The sequence below is a fragment of the Rhipicephalus sanguineus genome, unplaced genomic scaffold, assembly GCF_013339695.2.
Source record: "Rhipicephalus sanguineus isolate Rsan-2018 unplaced genomic scaffold, BIME_Rsan_1.4 Seq827, whole genome shotgun sequence".
Lineage (NCBI taxonomy): Eukaryota > Metazoa > Arthropoda > Arachnida > Ixodida > Ixodidae > Rhipicephalus > Rhipicephalus sanguineus.
In genome coordinates, this window is record NW_023616080.1 from 23,636 (window position 1) to 40,001 (window position 16,366).

General features: G+C 43.8%; 1 protein-coding gene across 1 annotated transcript in view; it reads right to left on the reverse strand.

Annotated features, from left to right (window-relative positions):
- The window catches only part of LOC119378412 (uncharacterized), a gene marked incomplete at its 5' end in the record, with an annotated part of 29,327 nt that extends 13,814 nt beyond the window's left edge, over nt 1-15,513 (reverse strand). Inside the window, 6 exons of the mRNA XM_049411760.1 lie at nt 1,898-2,022; nt 3,855-4,055; nt 9,293-9,469; nt 10,994-11,176; nt 13,965-14,133; nt 15,338-15,513. Coding sequence (XP_049267717.1) covers nt 1,898-2,022; nt 3,855-4,055; nt 9,293-9,469; nt 10,994-11,176; nt 13,965-14,133; nt 15,338-15,513 — 1,031 coding nt within the window. The remainder of the gene's footprint in view (nt 1-1,897; nt 2,023-3,854; nt 4,056-9,292; nt 9,470-10,993; nt 11,177-13,964; nt 14,134-15,337) is intronic.
- Between the last annotated feature and the right edge of the window lie 853 nt (nt 15,514-16,366).

Below are 16,366 nucleotides of genomic sequence, written 5' to 3' on the forward strand. Positions count from 1 at the left end.
CATCCACCAGTTCGTGGTATCTCATCAAAAAATAGCAATGGTACATAATATCTGGCACCTAGTTCTTTCCTCTCATAGTACAATAAATTTCTGAATGTAGTACATTTAAACCTCAGTAGAGTGACGACAGATATAACAAAGTAAACTTCAGATGTTTTGCACAGGTATATGTGAGCAATAAAGATATAGTCAAACCTCGTTAATACGTACCCGCTTTAAACGTACTAACGGTTAAAACGTAGTTGCGACGAATCCCCGACCGAGTCCCATAGAGCTCAATGCATTCGCTGACTGCATAAGACGTAGTGGTTCGCCCTGTGCCTACCGGTTAGTGCGTACCCTGCGTACCGCGACAACTTTTTGTGCCATAAAATTTTACTGCGCCGCTCAATTTCCCGACGCCAGAATGTGCCGCCAAAGGTCTTCCGCCTTTTTGAGAAGTGCGCAGACCAGTCGATCCCCGATTCCGACTTCCGCGCGATTGCGTCGACGCCTTTGCGGGTAAGCATCGGGAAAGAACGAAGGCGAGGTGGCGGCCACCGACGAACGCGCCGACATGACTTATCGCCGACAACCTTATCACAATAAGTATCTTCAGCTATCTGCTCGGGCACGCGTGCGGCGCAGCGCTACTTTTTAAGCCTACTGCACGCTTTTATTAGGCGACAACCTGAACGCGCTGGGCCGCCGATCGCTGACGCTTCGTTGTGCGCGGCCATCTTCAAGGCTGAAGTTGAATTGATGGCGCAAATGCTCGGGCAGGATCGAAGAACTTCAGCCATGTACCAACTAGCCCGACAGCAAACGCTACTAAGCCGTCATCAGGCGCGCACCGCTTTGTAGAAGCGAAAGCAGATAGCTGTTGCGTAGTTAGCGTTGCGGGTCGCGGGCGCCGAGAAACCTCGCTGCATTAACGCTATCACACTAAACGCACGTGTACGATACAGCAAGCGTAGCGCGGTTGTAACCATACTGCACGCTTTTATTAGGCGACCACCCAACGCACCTCCGTCCGCTGCCAGGACCGCTAGAGCATCGCGGAGTGCGCATCGCTTGCATGAAGCTCGTCATCGCTGCGTTAACCGAACAAGCTACTCGCCGCATCTGTGCACGATCTAGAGCGAAGTGGGTACGAACAACATTCCCACGATAAATGCGCGCGTGCGGCACAGCAAGTGGCCCAGTAGTGACGGCGTGAGCCGCGTAGGCGACGCGCTGCACGCAACTAGTCGGGAGACGATCGGCTCCACGCAGCCGTACCGCGTTTCACTGGAACTGTGTCAGTTTTCGTTTAGTAGCAAATCGCGGTTAGACGCATGCACATATACCGCGGAAAGCAGGCACTGTCCGTTCTGTCGCTATGTCGGTCACTGCGTTGACCGCGTATCCCGGACCCTGCAATAGTTTCGAAATGCTCTTCGGCGTCGCCACTGCGCGCTATCGGGCGGTCGTGCGAGTGTGCCAGGATCTTTTCTCCACTTTGGCAAAAAGAAAGAAAAGGCTTTGCGGTGGGTACTTTAGGCAATATTTGCTGTGGCACTCTATTTATTTGCTGGCGGCGATGGCGTACGCTAGGAGATGCAAATTTGTACTTGGTGTTTAATGCGTACTACCGTTTAGTGCGTAGTTATGCCGCGTTCCCGGCAGGTACGTATTAACGAGGTTTCACTGTATACGCCTTATCACTGATAAGGACATAATGAGCATATGTTTGTGTCAGACACAACTTCAGAATGAGTTCTGACTGTACTCAAATATCGTATTTGAAATATAAAATCTATTCAGGTATGCAAAAAGGTGTCCTTTTTTTTTTGGCAAGTCCCTAAGGGCCAAGAAACACCATATTCATGCTGCTGCGAAGAAACACAGGATGTGAATTGCAATGAGTGATGCATACCTCGTAGCTGTTAGTATGCCTACCAGGCACAAAGTCAAGGCACGGCTCCGACTAGTGCTCAATATTACAGGGCCCTTGCAGAGGATGGATGCAGTCAGCAATGTTTGAAAAAGGTACAGAGACACCTGTAACAAGTTCACCACATGCTTTGCAATACTCGGTCAAAAAGCAGCAGCATCATAAAATGTTTTTTTTTCTGCATGTTGCCTTCCTCAAAAATTTTCTTTTCTTTGCAGATTAACCCCACTGAGAGAAAAGGATGTGTGATAGTTAATTCAGAGCTGAAGAAACAAAAAAGTTGACTGACGGATTAGCTTTGACTAAGCATGAACTATTGTGTGCTAACACAGTTAACCTAACTTTCATATAGGTTGTCTTGGCTTATCAAGGTTGTGTTCCAAGCGCATGGCATACACTTCAGCCATCAAGTCCTCATAGCTTGAACGTTGATGTCTACGCAACATGGTCTCTGTTTGGGAGTTTCATTAGCTTGTGTGTCTCTTGTGGTGCTGGCACCAGCATTGCGAGGGCACTCTCTGTGTGCTGGAGTTTCCTTTGCATGTTCACAACATTTCCTCAATCTGCCTGCTTCCAACCACTTCTGTGATTCATCTCGACTGTCAGGATTGGCCAACACATTCTCACATTGTCGTTTCAGCCATAGTTGGGTATTCTCCACTGAGCCCAGCCCAGCCCAGCGCTCTGCGCTGACCAACCCGGATAGATTCAGCACCTGATGCATTGCCCATCTCCGAAGAACTACGACACGACTTGTTGCTAAACTATCTGCGAGACAAGAAGAAATGTGTGAAGCTGCGACCGAGCATGGCTTCTTAATGGCTGCAGCTGTCATGGGGCACACACTCTCATTGCCTGCACTGTGCTAGGCAGGAGCGCATAATTGGCTGCAGGTGGCTTATCTCCTCCAACGCATGACGTACAGACTCATTGCCTCCTCCTAGCATATGGGCAGACAGGTATAATGGTTTTTCGCCAGATTGGAAGCCCTAGCACTAGTGCACTAAAAAATACTCACTCTTCCACACAGAACAGAAACCTCAATAGATTCCCTAAACAGCAGGATTGGTAGCTAAGATGCAGAGTAGAAAATAAAAACATTTTCATACTTTGTATCTCGCTAGCAGGCCAATATGTGGCCTGTTAGCTTTCCTCTTTTGACCATCTAAGGGTGCTACATAACATGCCAGTTCGACTTCCTTCACTGATTCTAAAAGCAGTGGTTCCTTAATTCTGACTTCCTGGGATTGCTCTTTTACATACCATGCAGCCTTAAAGGGGCCCTGCAACACTTCTTCAGCATGGTCAGAAAACGCTGCCGATCGGTAGTCGAGGCTTCTGATAATAGAGCCAAACATTATAGTGCAGTATGTGGCCTGCAATTTATAATTAATTCTCAAAGTCAGCTAGAAATCAATCCCTCTTCTCTCGGCAAATGATGCCCTTAAACCCAGATGGCCACGCCATAAGACCAAAGTCCATGGCTATTGGCTGATTTGAGCATCATGAGTTGCATAGTTACCGTGGCCGCCGCGGGATGCCGCCACCTGCCCTTGTGCGCACTCGCGATCACACTGAAGTAAGCTGCACGTTCGAAGGAAAAAAGAAAAGTAAGCACTTAATTTAAGGTCATGATGCGCGCTGACAAAGGGACACATCTTCTTGCCCCCTCGTCGTACCCCTCCCTGGGTAGCTGGTATCAAAGGAGAGATAAAGCGCTTAAAGCGTGCGGCAAATCGCTGTAACTCCACTCATACTTGATGGATTCTAAACATTTTTGTGGCAGTCGATTCATGAGGCAATAAGCTCTTTTAATGAAGCTATTCGACTATTACTTAGAAAAGTGTTGCAAGGTCTTTTGAACATGGTAATGCTGCCCATGAAGTACTATAGTAGCATCTCCTGCACATTACCATTAGAAACTTGTAAAATCACTAACCTTGTGTTCAGCTACAGCAAAGCTGTTGGAAAACGGCATGAGCAGCCAACAAACAGCGCAAACACTTGTAGGACTCTTCAGTACATCAGGTGCGCTTCCTTCTCCAAGTTGATAACAGCAGCAGCATAGCAGCAACAGTGATCCAAGTACAGCCATTGCTAAGCCAGTATACATACGAGGGATGTCGAATGTGGCCCAGACCTAAAGCACAAATATAGAAATTTTCTGAGCACATAAAAAGGGTAAGTTATGGCCATGGCAGCTACACTCCAATGGGAGCAGAGTGCAAATCATCTCTGTACTGGCACAGGTTCCAGCACAGGTTCTGGCAAGTGTTGCCAACCAATTTTTGGAAAATACCCTACGTCAAGGTCAAAATTGCCCTACTTTACCCTACACGACTTTTTTATTACCCTACATTTTACCCTGCACCTAAAAATAGCTCAGTGTAATATTAATAAGGTACCGACTATACTTCACTATATGACATGCAGATGTGTGGTGGCACTGAACTCGGTAGCGTCTTCCACGGTTTGAAAATTAGTTTCGTGGCCTGGAGACAAAGTGGAGAGGCTAAGGAACACAAAAAACAGCAGATGGGAAGAGAAAGTGTTCCAGTATTTGTATGGGAAAAGCGTTAACTCACAGTTGAGAAAAAGAACTACGAGACTTATTAGCAAGTATACAGCTGACAGTGTAAGCGATATGGTACAAAAGAGCGCTAAGACAAAAGCTGCAGAGGCGGAAAAGATTTAATGGATAGCAGCGATAGAAAGAAAACTGGCACCATGTAACTACCGAAAGGGCAAAGATGAAATAAACAAGGATAGGAAGGAAGAATACAAAAGGGAGAAGGCAGGGAGATTAACCAGACCCCAGTTCGGTTGGTTACCCTACGCTGGGGGAAAGCGAAAGGGGACTGGATACATTTTATAGTAACTCAAGGGGAAGTGCTTTATTCTTTGAAGCGAGGACGGGTTGCCTTATAACAAGTACACGTTTTATAAAGGGATATTCAGTAAAAAAGAAAAGTGCACATGCGTGGGGAAGGTAGGGAAACGACAAAGCTTGTTTTCATTTAATGTGAAGATATACACTTGTGTGTATATTAGGGCACTAGCCTACATGAAGCCTTGAGTTTTGGGGACAAAATTGGAAAGGTAAGCAGGTCAGCAATAGAAATAAGTAAAAGCCGACTGGAGGATTGGTAGTGGAAAAGTAGGCAGAAAGCAAAACAAAAACTAATGGTAGGGAAACTATGGTTAATCTTTGGTAAGGTGCAGAAAGTTGGGCTGTGAATTTATAGGTTTTTTTTTAAGAGAACCTTAATTCAGCTACACAAGATTAGGCCGAAATGTAATAATAATAATAATAATAATAATAATAATAATAATAATAATAATAATAATAATAATAATAATAATAATAATAATAATAAAATCTTGAGCTTGGTGGAGCACAGGTCAGAGCCCCATTTATAAAGGGGACGCTCTCAGCATCCACTGTCATCGAAAAAACTCACATGGTCTCTTATGCAATCGCCTAAGATGACTCGAAGGCGAAAGCGGTCTTCTTTTTCTTCTCAGTGTCAATTGTAATGATCAACCCACCCTCAAAAGATGCCTGCACTGCCTCCAAAATCAGAGGCACTGCAAGCTTTCTGCACCTCACGTGCCTTCGGGATCAGCCCACCTATGACCAAGCGACAATGTTATGTGATGACATCATCATTTGACATCACGTTATTGATGTCACAGTGACATCATTATGACTTCATGATGGTGTCATACATTCTGACGATCTGTGACGTCATGAGCTGACATCGTTTCATAATGATGATTCTATGCATCACTCGTGTTGACGCCGACGAACACTTTTTTATGTTTGATGAAGCATTTAAGGCTTTCGCCTTAATAACTGGAACTGACATCCATCGCAAGATGCCGCACAGGTGAATAGCCCCGCTAAAACCTTCTCCACTGCTGTGTGTTTCTTGCCTCTGTCAGCCAGTGACGTACAGAAAATGCGTGAGAGAAGGCAATGCTATTCCACTTAAAACAAGACAATCTTCAAGAGGCCTCATCAAGCTTTAATACGTCAACGTCCGATTTTTCCGACTCCCTAGGGACCGCGAAATCGTCCGAAAAATTGGGCAGTCCGAAAAAACGAACTTATGCTTTTTTATTCCGCTATTCCAGTGCAGCGCTTGTGTCGTGTGCTCAATCTTTCTCCGTCCCGTTTTTTTGCGCTGTTCCCCTCAGCAACTGAAGATGCTTATCGTAAGGGTTGTCAGCAATTAAGCCGTACTGGCGCGTTTGCCACCTGCCACCATCACGCCACCGTGCATTTCCGCTGCTTATGCGTAAAGACATCGGCGCACGGCGCCGTGATAGCGGCCCCTTTGAATTTTTGGTCTGCTTCACCCCATAACGATTTGGCGTTGCGGCAAAGCTGACTTTTGGACTCTGCTGCTGTCGCAAACAGATCGACTCGCGAAAGCGCTGGTTTGAACCTACGAGATGACAGACGCGGCAAAAGTGGGCCTTCAAATAATGCCTTTCGGACCTGCAATTTGGGCAGAAAGTCCGAAAAATCGGACACGGAAAAGTTTCAGTGTCCGAAATTTCGGACGTTCTAATACATGGACGTCTATGGGGCTGGTGACGGTGCCGCGAAAGCGTCCGAATTTTCGAGCATGTCCGGAAAATCGGGCGTCCGAAAAATCGGCAGTTGACTAGTGTTCAGGCAACAGTGAACTACTGTAACATTACTCAATCCTGCACAAAGCAGAAATTTACCAGAAAATGTAAAGTCCCATTTCCAGCATTTTAGTGTGAGTTGAGTGCAGCTTTTGCGAGTTTGTGTTAGGATAAATACAAAAAAAATTCACCGACGATTACGATACTGCCTAACGCAAATTCTGAGTGCAGCTTCGTGTTGGGGCAAGGCCAACTATGTCTGAAGTTTTGGCTTTCCGTAATTGGTATCGACAATGCCATAAATCATAATTTTTCTGATGTAGGCCGACATCACCCACTACACCATTATTCGTCTTTCTGTGGATAAGCGAGGTACCCGCTACACATCTGTAAGGTATTATGTGCACTTTGTTGATGTTGCATTTGGTTGATGACAATAAAGATTTATGGCTGAGCACTTTGCAGTGGGTCGGAAGCATTAAACCACACACTCATTGCGCGATTACCATTGTGTGGTGACTGGTTGCCATTTTACTCTTCTGCCACGCTATATTACATAGGTGAAAACGATTCCTTGCCCAACATGAAGCCTGTATAGTCTTTTTGCAAATGGGTTTCAAGCACCAGCATGGCTCTGCCGTAGAATACTCAACTCTCATGCAGAGGGCCCGGGTTCAAATCCCATTCAATCTTAGGTATTTTTTTCTCATTTTATTTTTTCATGTCTATCGGTTACGCCACTGACGGTGACGGTGACGCCGCTCAACACAGGATCGGGTGCCTAAGAGCTGCGCTCTAATAGGAACTGTTTGGAGATAATAAAAGAAAGGTTCAAATGTTAGCTGCACCATCAGCATAAATCAATTTGTGAACATAAAAACTTTTGAAAACAATGCCTCTTACTCATCATTAGGTGGGAGAGCAACATTTAATTGATCTGTAGCCAGCGTGTAAGCATGGTGTGTAGTGACTAATGCACAACCCACAGCCGCAATCCGACCACTATTATGAATATACGTGAACTAGGAAATGCAAGAAAGTATATTAGTTGCTTCCAACCTGTTTGCATTTGAATTTAGCCCAATGGTAACCGGAAGATAACAATAAACCAGCCTGTTATACTCTTTTGGAACTCTCTACATTCTTCTGAAGATAAATCTGCATCAGTACACATTACTACAGAAAATAATAGTTAAATTTCTGCACTTGAATTTGATGTCCTAACTGTATATGAAATATATCAGGGTTTTTCAAGTGCATTTTTCACAGAAAGAGGTCTACAAAGACTACTAGGTTGTTTACGAGATTGTCTCGGACATTTTCTAATGCAATCTAATCAGTTCTTAATTGCAGAATAGTTGACTTAGTTTAGGTCAGCCAATTTATATGCCATGGAGAGCTACAGCAAAAACTCCAAGGTGGTTTCTATTTTAGGAGTGCTATACACGAAGGCAAAGCTTAAGGTGGTGTCACGCTATTTCACTTTTGGATTGTTTAAAACAAACTAACCCTTGTATTCACAAGTGATCCTCTACTTGAAGTTTGTCTTTCACTCTACCGAGTTGTGCACAGCGCCAACCCTGAACTGAAAATGATGCTACGCTTATAAAGAAGTGTCTATGAAACGCAGTGACCACTTCTGTCAAGGGGCAGTGCTGCCATAGACTTTCTCAAGTTAAGGTGAAGTGTTGAGCGGTGAAACACTCTAAAAGGACTGAGTGTTGGGCGAGTTTTGTTATTTTGCGCAGTTTTTCGTAGTAAAGAAACACTCTAGAATATGAGGTCAAGCCTCCTCTAAAGGTCACCTATATATATATTTCAAAAGTTAAATTAGCCTACATAGCCAAGCTTACCATTTTTCTTTAGTGTCTCTTTAAATAATGATTCAGAAAAAGGAAAGTTTTAATAATGTACAAACCCGCAAATTTCACACAAGTAAATATTACAAAAATGTTGACCATATGGAGAGTTAAGACACTCTTTATCAGAAATTAAAAAATTAACTTTAAAGCTATTCATTTCAGCAGGCTCAAGATAAGTGGGAAATTGAAGCATGTCCCCTTTAAAATCTATGTCAGCTTTTGTATTTGGAAAAATGTTAGTACTCACAGAATGCAGGCAAGAATTCAGTCGCTTGAAGCACACAAAACTGAAACTAGAAGGCTAAAGTGAGTCCGTAAGTGCACCCGTCGAGGTGACACTACTGCTTACACCACCAAGGGGCAAGCAGCCAGTGCTGCACTGCTCTATGATGGTGATCAATGAGCTGCGCCATGCTGACTGAGCCACCACATGCCGATTGTCTACAGTTCGGTGAAGTTAAGAAAAACATCACCTCAAGGATTGTAGCCAAGCACCCTTGTACAAGTCTTGGCTTCCAGTTTACATTTCACAAACTCCACATGCTGGAATTCGGCATGCCACATTTCTGTCGGCAATCTCATTTTTCTGGATCCAAAAGTTGATACGGCTTTTACAAGGCCTCACTTACCAGTTACCAGTTACGATGAGTATGTTGAATTCAAGTTAGCTGTAATTATTTTTGTTAATTAGTGACTAATTACTACACATCACCCGTCCTCACATCCCTGCAATCGCAGATGGAATGTCACCAATAAACAACCCCTTTATTTCAAGATTGCTAGTTTTAAATATTACTTAGCATAGTCGCAGAAAAACTTGGTACATATTTATGTAACGTGCTGTAGGGTATTTGTGCAAGCAATGTAGAGAACTTGCCTCATGGGCTGCATGTCTTGCATCCTGCAGGAATGCCACAGAGGCATTAATGAAATTCCTGGCTGCTTCGACACTCCCTTGCCCATCAAAGCATTGGTCCCACAGCTGTTGCAGCTTCTGCATCCTCAATTCTGGATGCAAGGGAGTGTTAGGAACCTTGCCCAAGTAACGTGCCACCTGGACAATAAGCCACCGTTTTTAACTGACATCACAATTACTAAAGTTAACGCTACTCGTGCATGAAATTGATTCTGTTTGTTACATGACATAACCCTTTCCTGGCAATGTTCATTAATCGGCACTACCTTGGCTTATTCAATAACAGGACAAGTAATTGGGCTAGATGGATTCAGGGCAGTGATTCACAGTGCAAAAGCCAGGAGGAGGACAAAAAAAAACAAGAATGGGAATAAACAAAAGTGTGACTGACAGAAGTGCTTGCTTTCAGCTACCTTCTTAGTCTTCAAGACCTGTTTTCACAATGAATAATTCTGTGGCCTTATAAGCCAAGGCAGGTCTTGTACCTTGACCGAAACAGCAGAAAAAAATTAAAAATTAATTTGTGTGATGGCAATAAAGTTTATGCAGTACATAGAGATGCAAACTTTCATTCAGTAACTTTTAATTTACACTTATTGAAGTACAATTATCCCTTCTAAGAGTGGGACATGCAGCCATAAATTGAACAACCATAGCAGTTTAGTTTTACAGTGCTGAACATAGACCACAGCTTGCATTACGTCTAGGGGATGGCCTTGAATTGCTGGGATTTCTAGGATAGCAGAAAAGAACCACCACAACAATGCCCTGCCTGTTCTCACTGCATGCTTGCTATTATTGTCCACTCACCATGACTTTGCCATGAGCTGCTTTGTTATCAAATTGGCAGCTCAGAGTGGGGTGCAGAGGCAACTGGCAAGCAGGGTCAATATTAAAGAGGTACTGACACAAAATTTCGCGGCCGAGATAGCCTGCGGGATCGATTCCCGTGAACATGCGTATATCATCTGCAAAATATCAACAGCGAATATAGCTTGGAAGGTATTTTAAATGAATATTGAAGCTTGCGTGAGCAATCAACACCCTTGCGCTATTGACACTTTCAAAGGTGACCCTCGGTGACCTCCCACTTCCCTCATGTGACCACGCTGCAACAAGTTATGATGACGTCATAGCCGCCAATTTTTTGCGGCATTCGCTCCAGCAGCCTACTTCTCAGCGGCTGCTCGCCAACCGCACGGAAGCGCGTCACAATTCTGTGTGCTGACGTGATCGAGCGCTGCACCCGCTAGGTGGTCACAGTTGCACCCGGAGGCTTGTCGTTTTGAAACCGAAACTGACACTGGTCGGTAATGAGGAGCCTGTAATTAATTATCTGTCGAACACTGCCGCAAACGATGTGCCGTGTTATGACTAATAAGCCCCCGGCAACACATTGCAGCAAAAAAAAAACGCGAGGCCAAAATTTTGTGCCAGTACCCCTTTAAGTATGGTTCTGGATGCAAAAGTAACGTTCTGGTTCACAGCAAAGAGGCATGGTGATGGGTACTCAAGTAGTGACATGCTTTTTAGCCTCAGAACAGCTAAAAGCGATGAATGTAGGCTTGCAAACACGCAGGATTTCATCTGCTAAACCAAACCATTATAAACAAATGCTCTCCAAGTGTAAGCCATCATCTTGATGCAGGCTGATGCATTTACCTGTTGAACATTCAGCCAAAGTGGAAGTAGCTGCCCTGGGTTGGCGTGCTCCATGTCAATGCCCGGAAAAGCTCGTAGCATTAGAGAGCCAAGGTTGGAATATGGAATGGGCACATCAAATAGCATTGCTAAAGTGGGCACAAGATCCACCTGGGCTATGGAAGGAGGTTGATGAATTTCTGCCTGCAAAAGGATCAAGCGAAAGCACCCTGTCATTGCCTATTAACTGCAGTAAGGACATGAAACAAAAAAACAAGCGAAGTTTTGCACACTGTACAATTCGCAAGAATCTTCAAGTTGTCAGCAATACGTAAGTGCCACACATATAGCATCTCTGCTGTGAGGAAGAGAAGCTCCTTTGAGAAGGGCCCACAAGCTTTTGCTTAAATTTTCAGCTGTTCTCACAGTGCACCATTGTCAGCTGTTTTTACTGTGCACATTGGTGTAATTGTTTACAAACTGGATTGCCACCATGCAACCTAAGCACCATACTTTTCTGTTGGCAGTGACTACACCTGTTGAGAGGCCTTCTAAAACACATACTGCTATTTCATTAGTACCATATTCAGAATACTACCCTAGCCCGTACTTCATGAACAATACTATTGTCCATTTAGGGCACTATTTGCACACTGGTATTTACCTGCTCTCCTTACATCTTATGCATCTTTGCTGGTTATTTATACAACCATTTGTTTCAGTTTCATTGCAATTAATATCAGAAATAGCCTGCATTCTATTCTGTTCATGTGTTTTATGCATATGTGATTTTTTTCTCAAATATGCCATTATAAAATGTTATAACTGGTGTAAACACCAACTGGCCTTGAACTAGGTACTCAGATACATTTCAGATAATTTTTTTGTTCATGCAACTTATTTTTTTAACACAATAATCTACATTATTGAAACAGAAAAAAAGAGAAAAATTTGTCAGAAAGCTTCAGTCTCCATCATGTGCAGTTCCATAAGAAGCTGCCACTAAAGGTGCTTGACAAAGCTGCTTTTGCATGCACAGACATACAAAAGTGGTGCCATTGAACACTTAATAGCATTTCCTGTTGCAAAAATGGCCACACACTCATTGGACATATAAAAAAAACGGGTGAGCTGAAAGGGCACTATACTTCACGTTTACCATAGGTGTGCCATGACTAGCTATACAGGGTGTTCTTTTTTTAGACAATACAGATTTTTTACAAAACATCTATGACAGACAGGCACCTGTCGTTTTCACACATGAACTCTATGTCGAGGCGGAAATACTTTCCCACAGCTAAAATGACGTTGACATGGCTAATTAACAAAAACTTGTTAATTAACTTTTTAATTATTGACTTGAGGGCAGTTGTTTATACAAGAAAGTTGTAGTGCATAATTCATGGCATACCCATTTTTTAGAAATCACAAAATTTGCATGTAGTTCGAGGTATTCACCATCTAATCTTAAGGGCGAAATCGAAACTCATGGTACTCGGCGCGCACTAAGTGCAGCGGAACACTGGAACGACACGTGACAGGAAGTGACGAATTTTGAATGAAGGCGCGCTGAAGCAGAATATGGTCAGAAAAATCGGCAAGCATTGTGAAATACACGAGTAGGCAGCTTAATGTCTGCCCACGATGGGTGGTGCTTATCTGTTTCTTTCTTGAACTATAAAGAGGCGCGAAAAATGATTTTGCCTATCTGCAAGAAAAAGCGCCGCAGTCGCTGCCCCTGAGTTTTATGCTTCTCAGAAAAAGAAAACGTTGATATTGCGGTTTTCTTGTGCACAGCTCGAAAGAAAAAACATAAGCGCCAAATACCACACACAAAAGTAAGGCGATGCGCTGGCGCAAGTGCGATGACTTGCAGCTTTTCACGTAAACATACGGCCACGGCGCACCTTCATTCAAATTTCGTCACTCCCTTGTGACGGGTAGTTCCGATCTGATGTAGCAGAACGGTCACGCTTCTTGCACGCCTTGCGTGATTAGTTTCGATTTCACCCTTGAAATTTGATGACGAATATCTCAAACTACGTGCAGCTTTTGTGATTTTTAAAAAAATAGGTATGCCATAAATTGGCACGCACTACAACTTTGTGATATAAACACCTGCCCTCAAGTCAATAATTAAACAGTTAATTAACAAGCTGTTGTTAATTGGTCCCAACAGTGTCAATTTAACTGCGGCAAAGTATTTCCGCCTCGACGTGGAGTTCGTGTGTGAAAACGACAGGAGCCTTACTTCATAGATTTTTTTATAAAAAATCTGTATTGTCTAAAAAAAACACCCTGTATGTGCACAGTGATTTCTAAAGGCTCTGTTATACACCAGCGTTCCTGGTGCATGCGCGCACCGTAATTAAGTTTCGTCACATCAAGTCAGTGATGCTACACCGGGCGCAAGTTTGGCTGTCCTACAGCCAAAGTGGTTTCAACGAAGCGCAGTAATGTGAATGAAGAACCAGTAATGCGAAGGACGTGTGACGCAGCCTGTCATGAACCCACGAAACAGCTCCTGAAGCAGGTTCTGAAGCAGGTAAGTTTGGCAGAGATCGGTGCAGCTGGCACAATATGCAGACGGCCCTATTCCAAACCAGACAACATCCGAGTACACCAGAAGCCACCGGCCACGTCAGTAGTCGGAAGACACCGAACTGTAGAGGGCAGGGGCATAGGCAGATATTTGTTTTGGGGGAAGGCACCTTCTTGATCTGAAGTGGGGGCTGAGCACACAGATGTGGTCGACTGTCAGTTTGTGCTTTTTATCCCATGGCAGAAAAAAATTTCGGGGGGGAGGAGCGTGCCAGGAGTGCCACCCCCTGGTGCCACCCACTGGTAGAGGGTGGCACTTAGCTGACGTGACATCACCGTGCCACGCGCCCACGCACTACGTTGGAGTATATCAGCGCCTTAAGCTAGTTTTCTAAGCTGCGAGTTGGGTTGCCGTCAAGCGTGCTATGAGGTTGGCTGTCTAAGTGCTTACCACGGAACTTTCGTTATTCAGAGATGACAGAAAAGGTTTCTTGGCATGAAGAAAAAGGACTGCCTCTACTTCGTCTTCTGTTTCTCCACCATGGTCACCATCAATGGTCATTCCATGATCACTCATCACCAAGAGAAGGGTGTCCTCGGTGATTTTGGAAACCACTGATCTAGCAAACATCAAGGCAGAGAAGAAAAGCAAAGATGAGATAATGAAGCCCACAATAGAGCCAGCATTACAATTTTCCACCACCACAGTAACAACCTGCAAAAGCATGCTCTTCCAATTAGCGCTGAAAGATCTGGCAAGGACAAACATCAGCATTAAGCTAGCTTAATCAACAGTTGCACCAGTGTTCTGAAACACTTCAAGTGCCTTCATTAAGGCCAAGAACTCCCAGTAGTGGAGTGCTTTCAAAGAACCTAGCTTGAGATAAGTAATCTGCGTAGAGGCACGATGACTGTTCAAATTAAATAGTAAAACTTGCACGAGAAATAAGGAAATAAAACAAGTTATAAGAAGGTTTTCAAATAAACTGACATTGAATCCTCAAGGATTGTACTGTATTTATGCATGATGCCACCATCTCTTCTGCCAAGCAATACTAACCTCCACAAGATAGGATGCATGTAGACAAATATTTGCATAAAAGACTACAGATGATGTCCAATGATGTCATGACAATTGTATCAAAGTGGTGACATGGCACACCTCGTTGGTTGTGATAAGCATGGTTGCTCATACTGGTAGATGCAGCCCATAAAGATGCCAAAATAGGCATGCGAGGTTTATTTTATGTTCTTTCATGCAAGACAGTCCTATATATATTATTCTTTTCCCCCAATACTGTAGAGTCCTGTCACTGTGAAGAAAGTTTAAAGGGCACTTCAAGGACACTGGCGCACAAAAAGTCCACATGCACACACATGTACCAGCAGTTCTGTTTAATTAGAAAAATTCGAGTTCAGCGTGCCAATGTAGGTATTGCAAGCAGAATTCATACACATGATTAAATATGCAGGCAGAGCAGAGATATAGCATATCCTGTCCTCTATCCCTGGTGTCAAGGTATTGCTCCCCAAATGCCCATCCATGTGCTTGAGTGGAAGGGTGAAAAATCAACCAGTAACATACATATTGGCATGGTGGAAATAACATACTAGAACAAAGATTTTAATATCACTGCTGCACAATGACAGCCAAGATTTTTTGTTTTTTTTTCACAGAAAGGATGAAATCAGTTGCTGTCCTTCATCACAATTTTTTGCAGTCAGCAGTTGACTGCACACAAATGGCCACAGAACACCTGAAGTGCGTTTGATAGGAATATTAGAAGCATTATGCTAATGCGAGGCCATTTACTGTCTGCCCACCTTATCACTTGGTCAAGTTGAGTGAGCTTGGCAGCCATGGCTGGATGGTTCCGGCCAAGCCAATGACCGCAGTGGTCGACGCCAAGGAAGTGGGCCACCAGAACATCCCACCTGTCGGGATTGTCCAGCTCCGGATAAAGATGTTCCAGCACAGCATTGTCGACCGTGTGTAAATCCTACAGCACAGCAAAACAAAAATTTACGCACGATAAGAGCCCACCAGAATGTATCGTGTGAAATGTATCACACAATTTTATTTCAATATCAATTTTTAACATTTTGCTTTGCCTTGTATGTGCAACATGTGTGCATGCACATCCATTTTACTATGTTTTTATATTGAACAAAGATGGATGAATGACAAAAGAAACCACCAGGAACTGCGAGTTCACTTTCTTGCACATACACTATGTTTTTATGCACTGATAGTACTCATACAGGCCTGATGCAGAATATCACTGTCCAGCATGCACACTTATTTCTCATGTGTATTACATACCTTGCCTTTGAAAGATTAATACAATACTTTAATCACTGACACAGCTGGCAGTAAATAGAGACACAGTAGAGAGATTTACAGTCTTGGTGTAGTGCATAGAACATTAGCGCACACTAAGGCCCCAAGCTTTGTTTATGTTCTAGCCCCGCCATGGTGGTCTAGTGGTTATGGCGCTCGACTGCCGACCCGAAGGTCGCGGGATCGAATCCCGGCCGCGGCGGCTGCATTTTCGATGGAGGCGAAAATGTTTGAGGCCCGTGTACTTAGATTTAGGTGCACGTTAAAGAACCCCAAGTGGTCAAAATTTCCGGAGCCCTCCACTACGGCGTCTCTCATAATCATATCGTGGATTTGGGACGTTAAACCCCAGATATTATTGTTTACGTTCTATTGTAAACTGTTCTGTGTATGTGTGTGTTTCTTTTTTTTTTTTGAACTCCTGGCGGCCAGCGTATGCCAAGCTTAGAATTACACTTAGTCGCTAAATCTAAAGCTTATCAGGCCTGCCCACAGAAAGTGTAACATGTGTG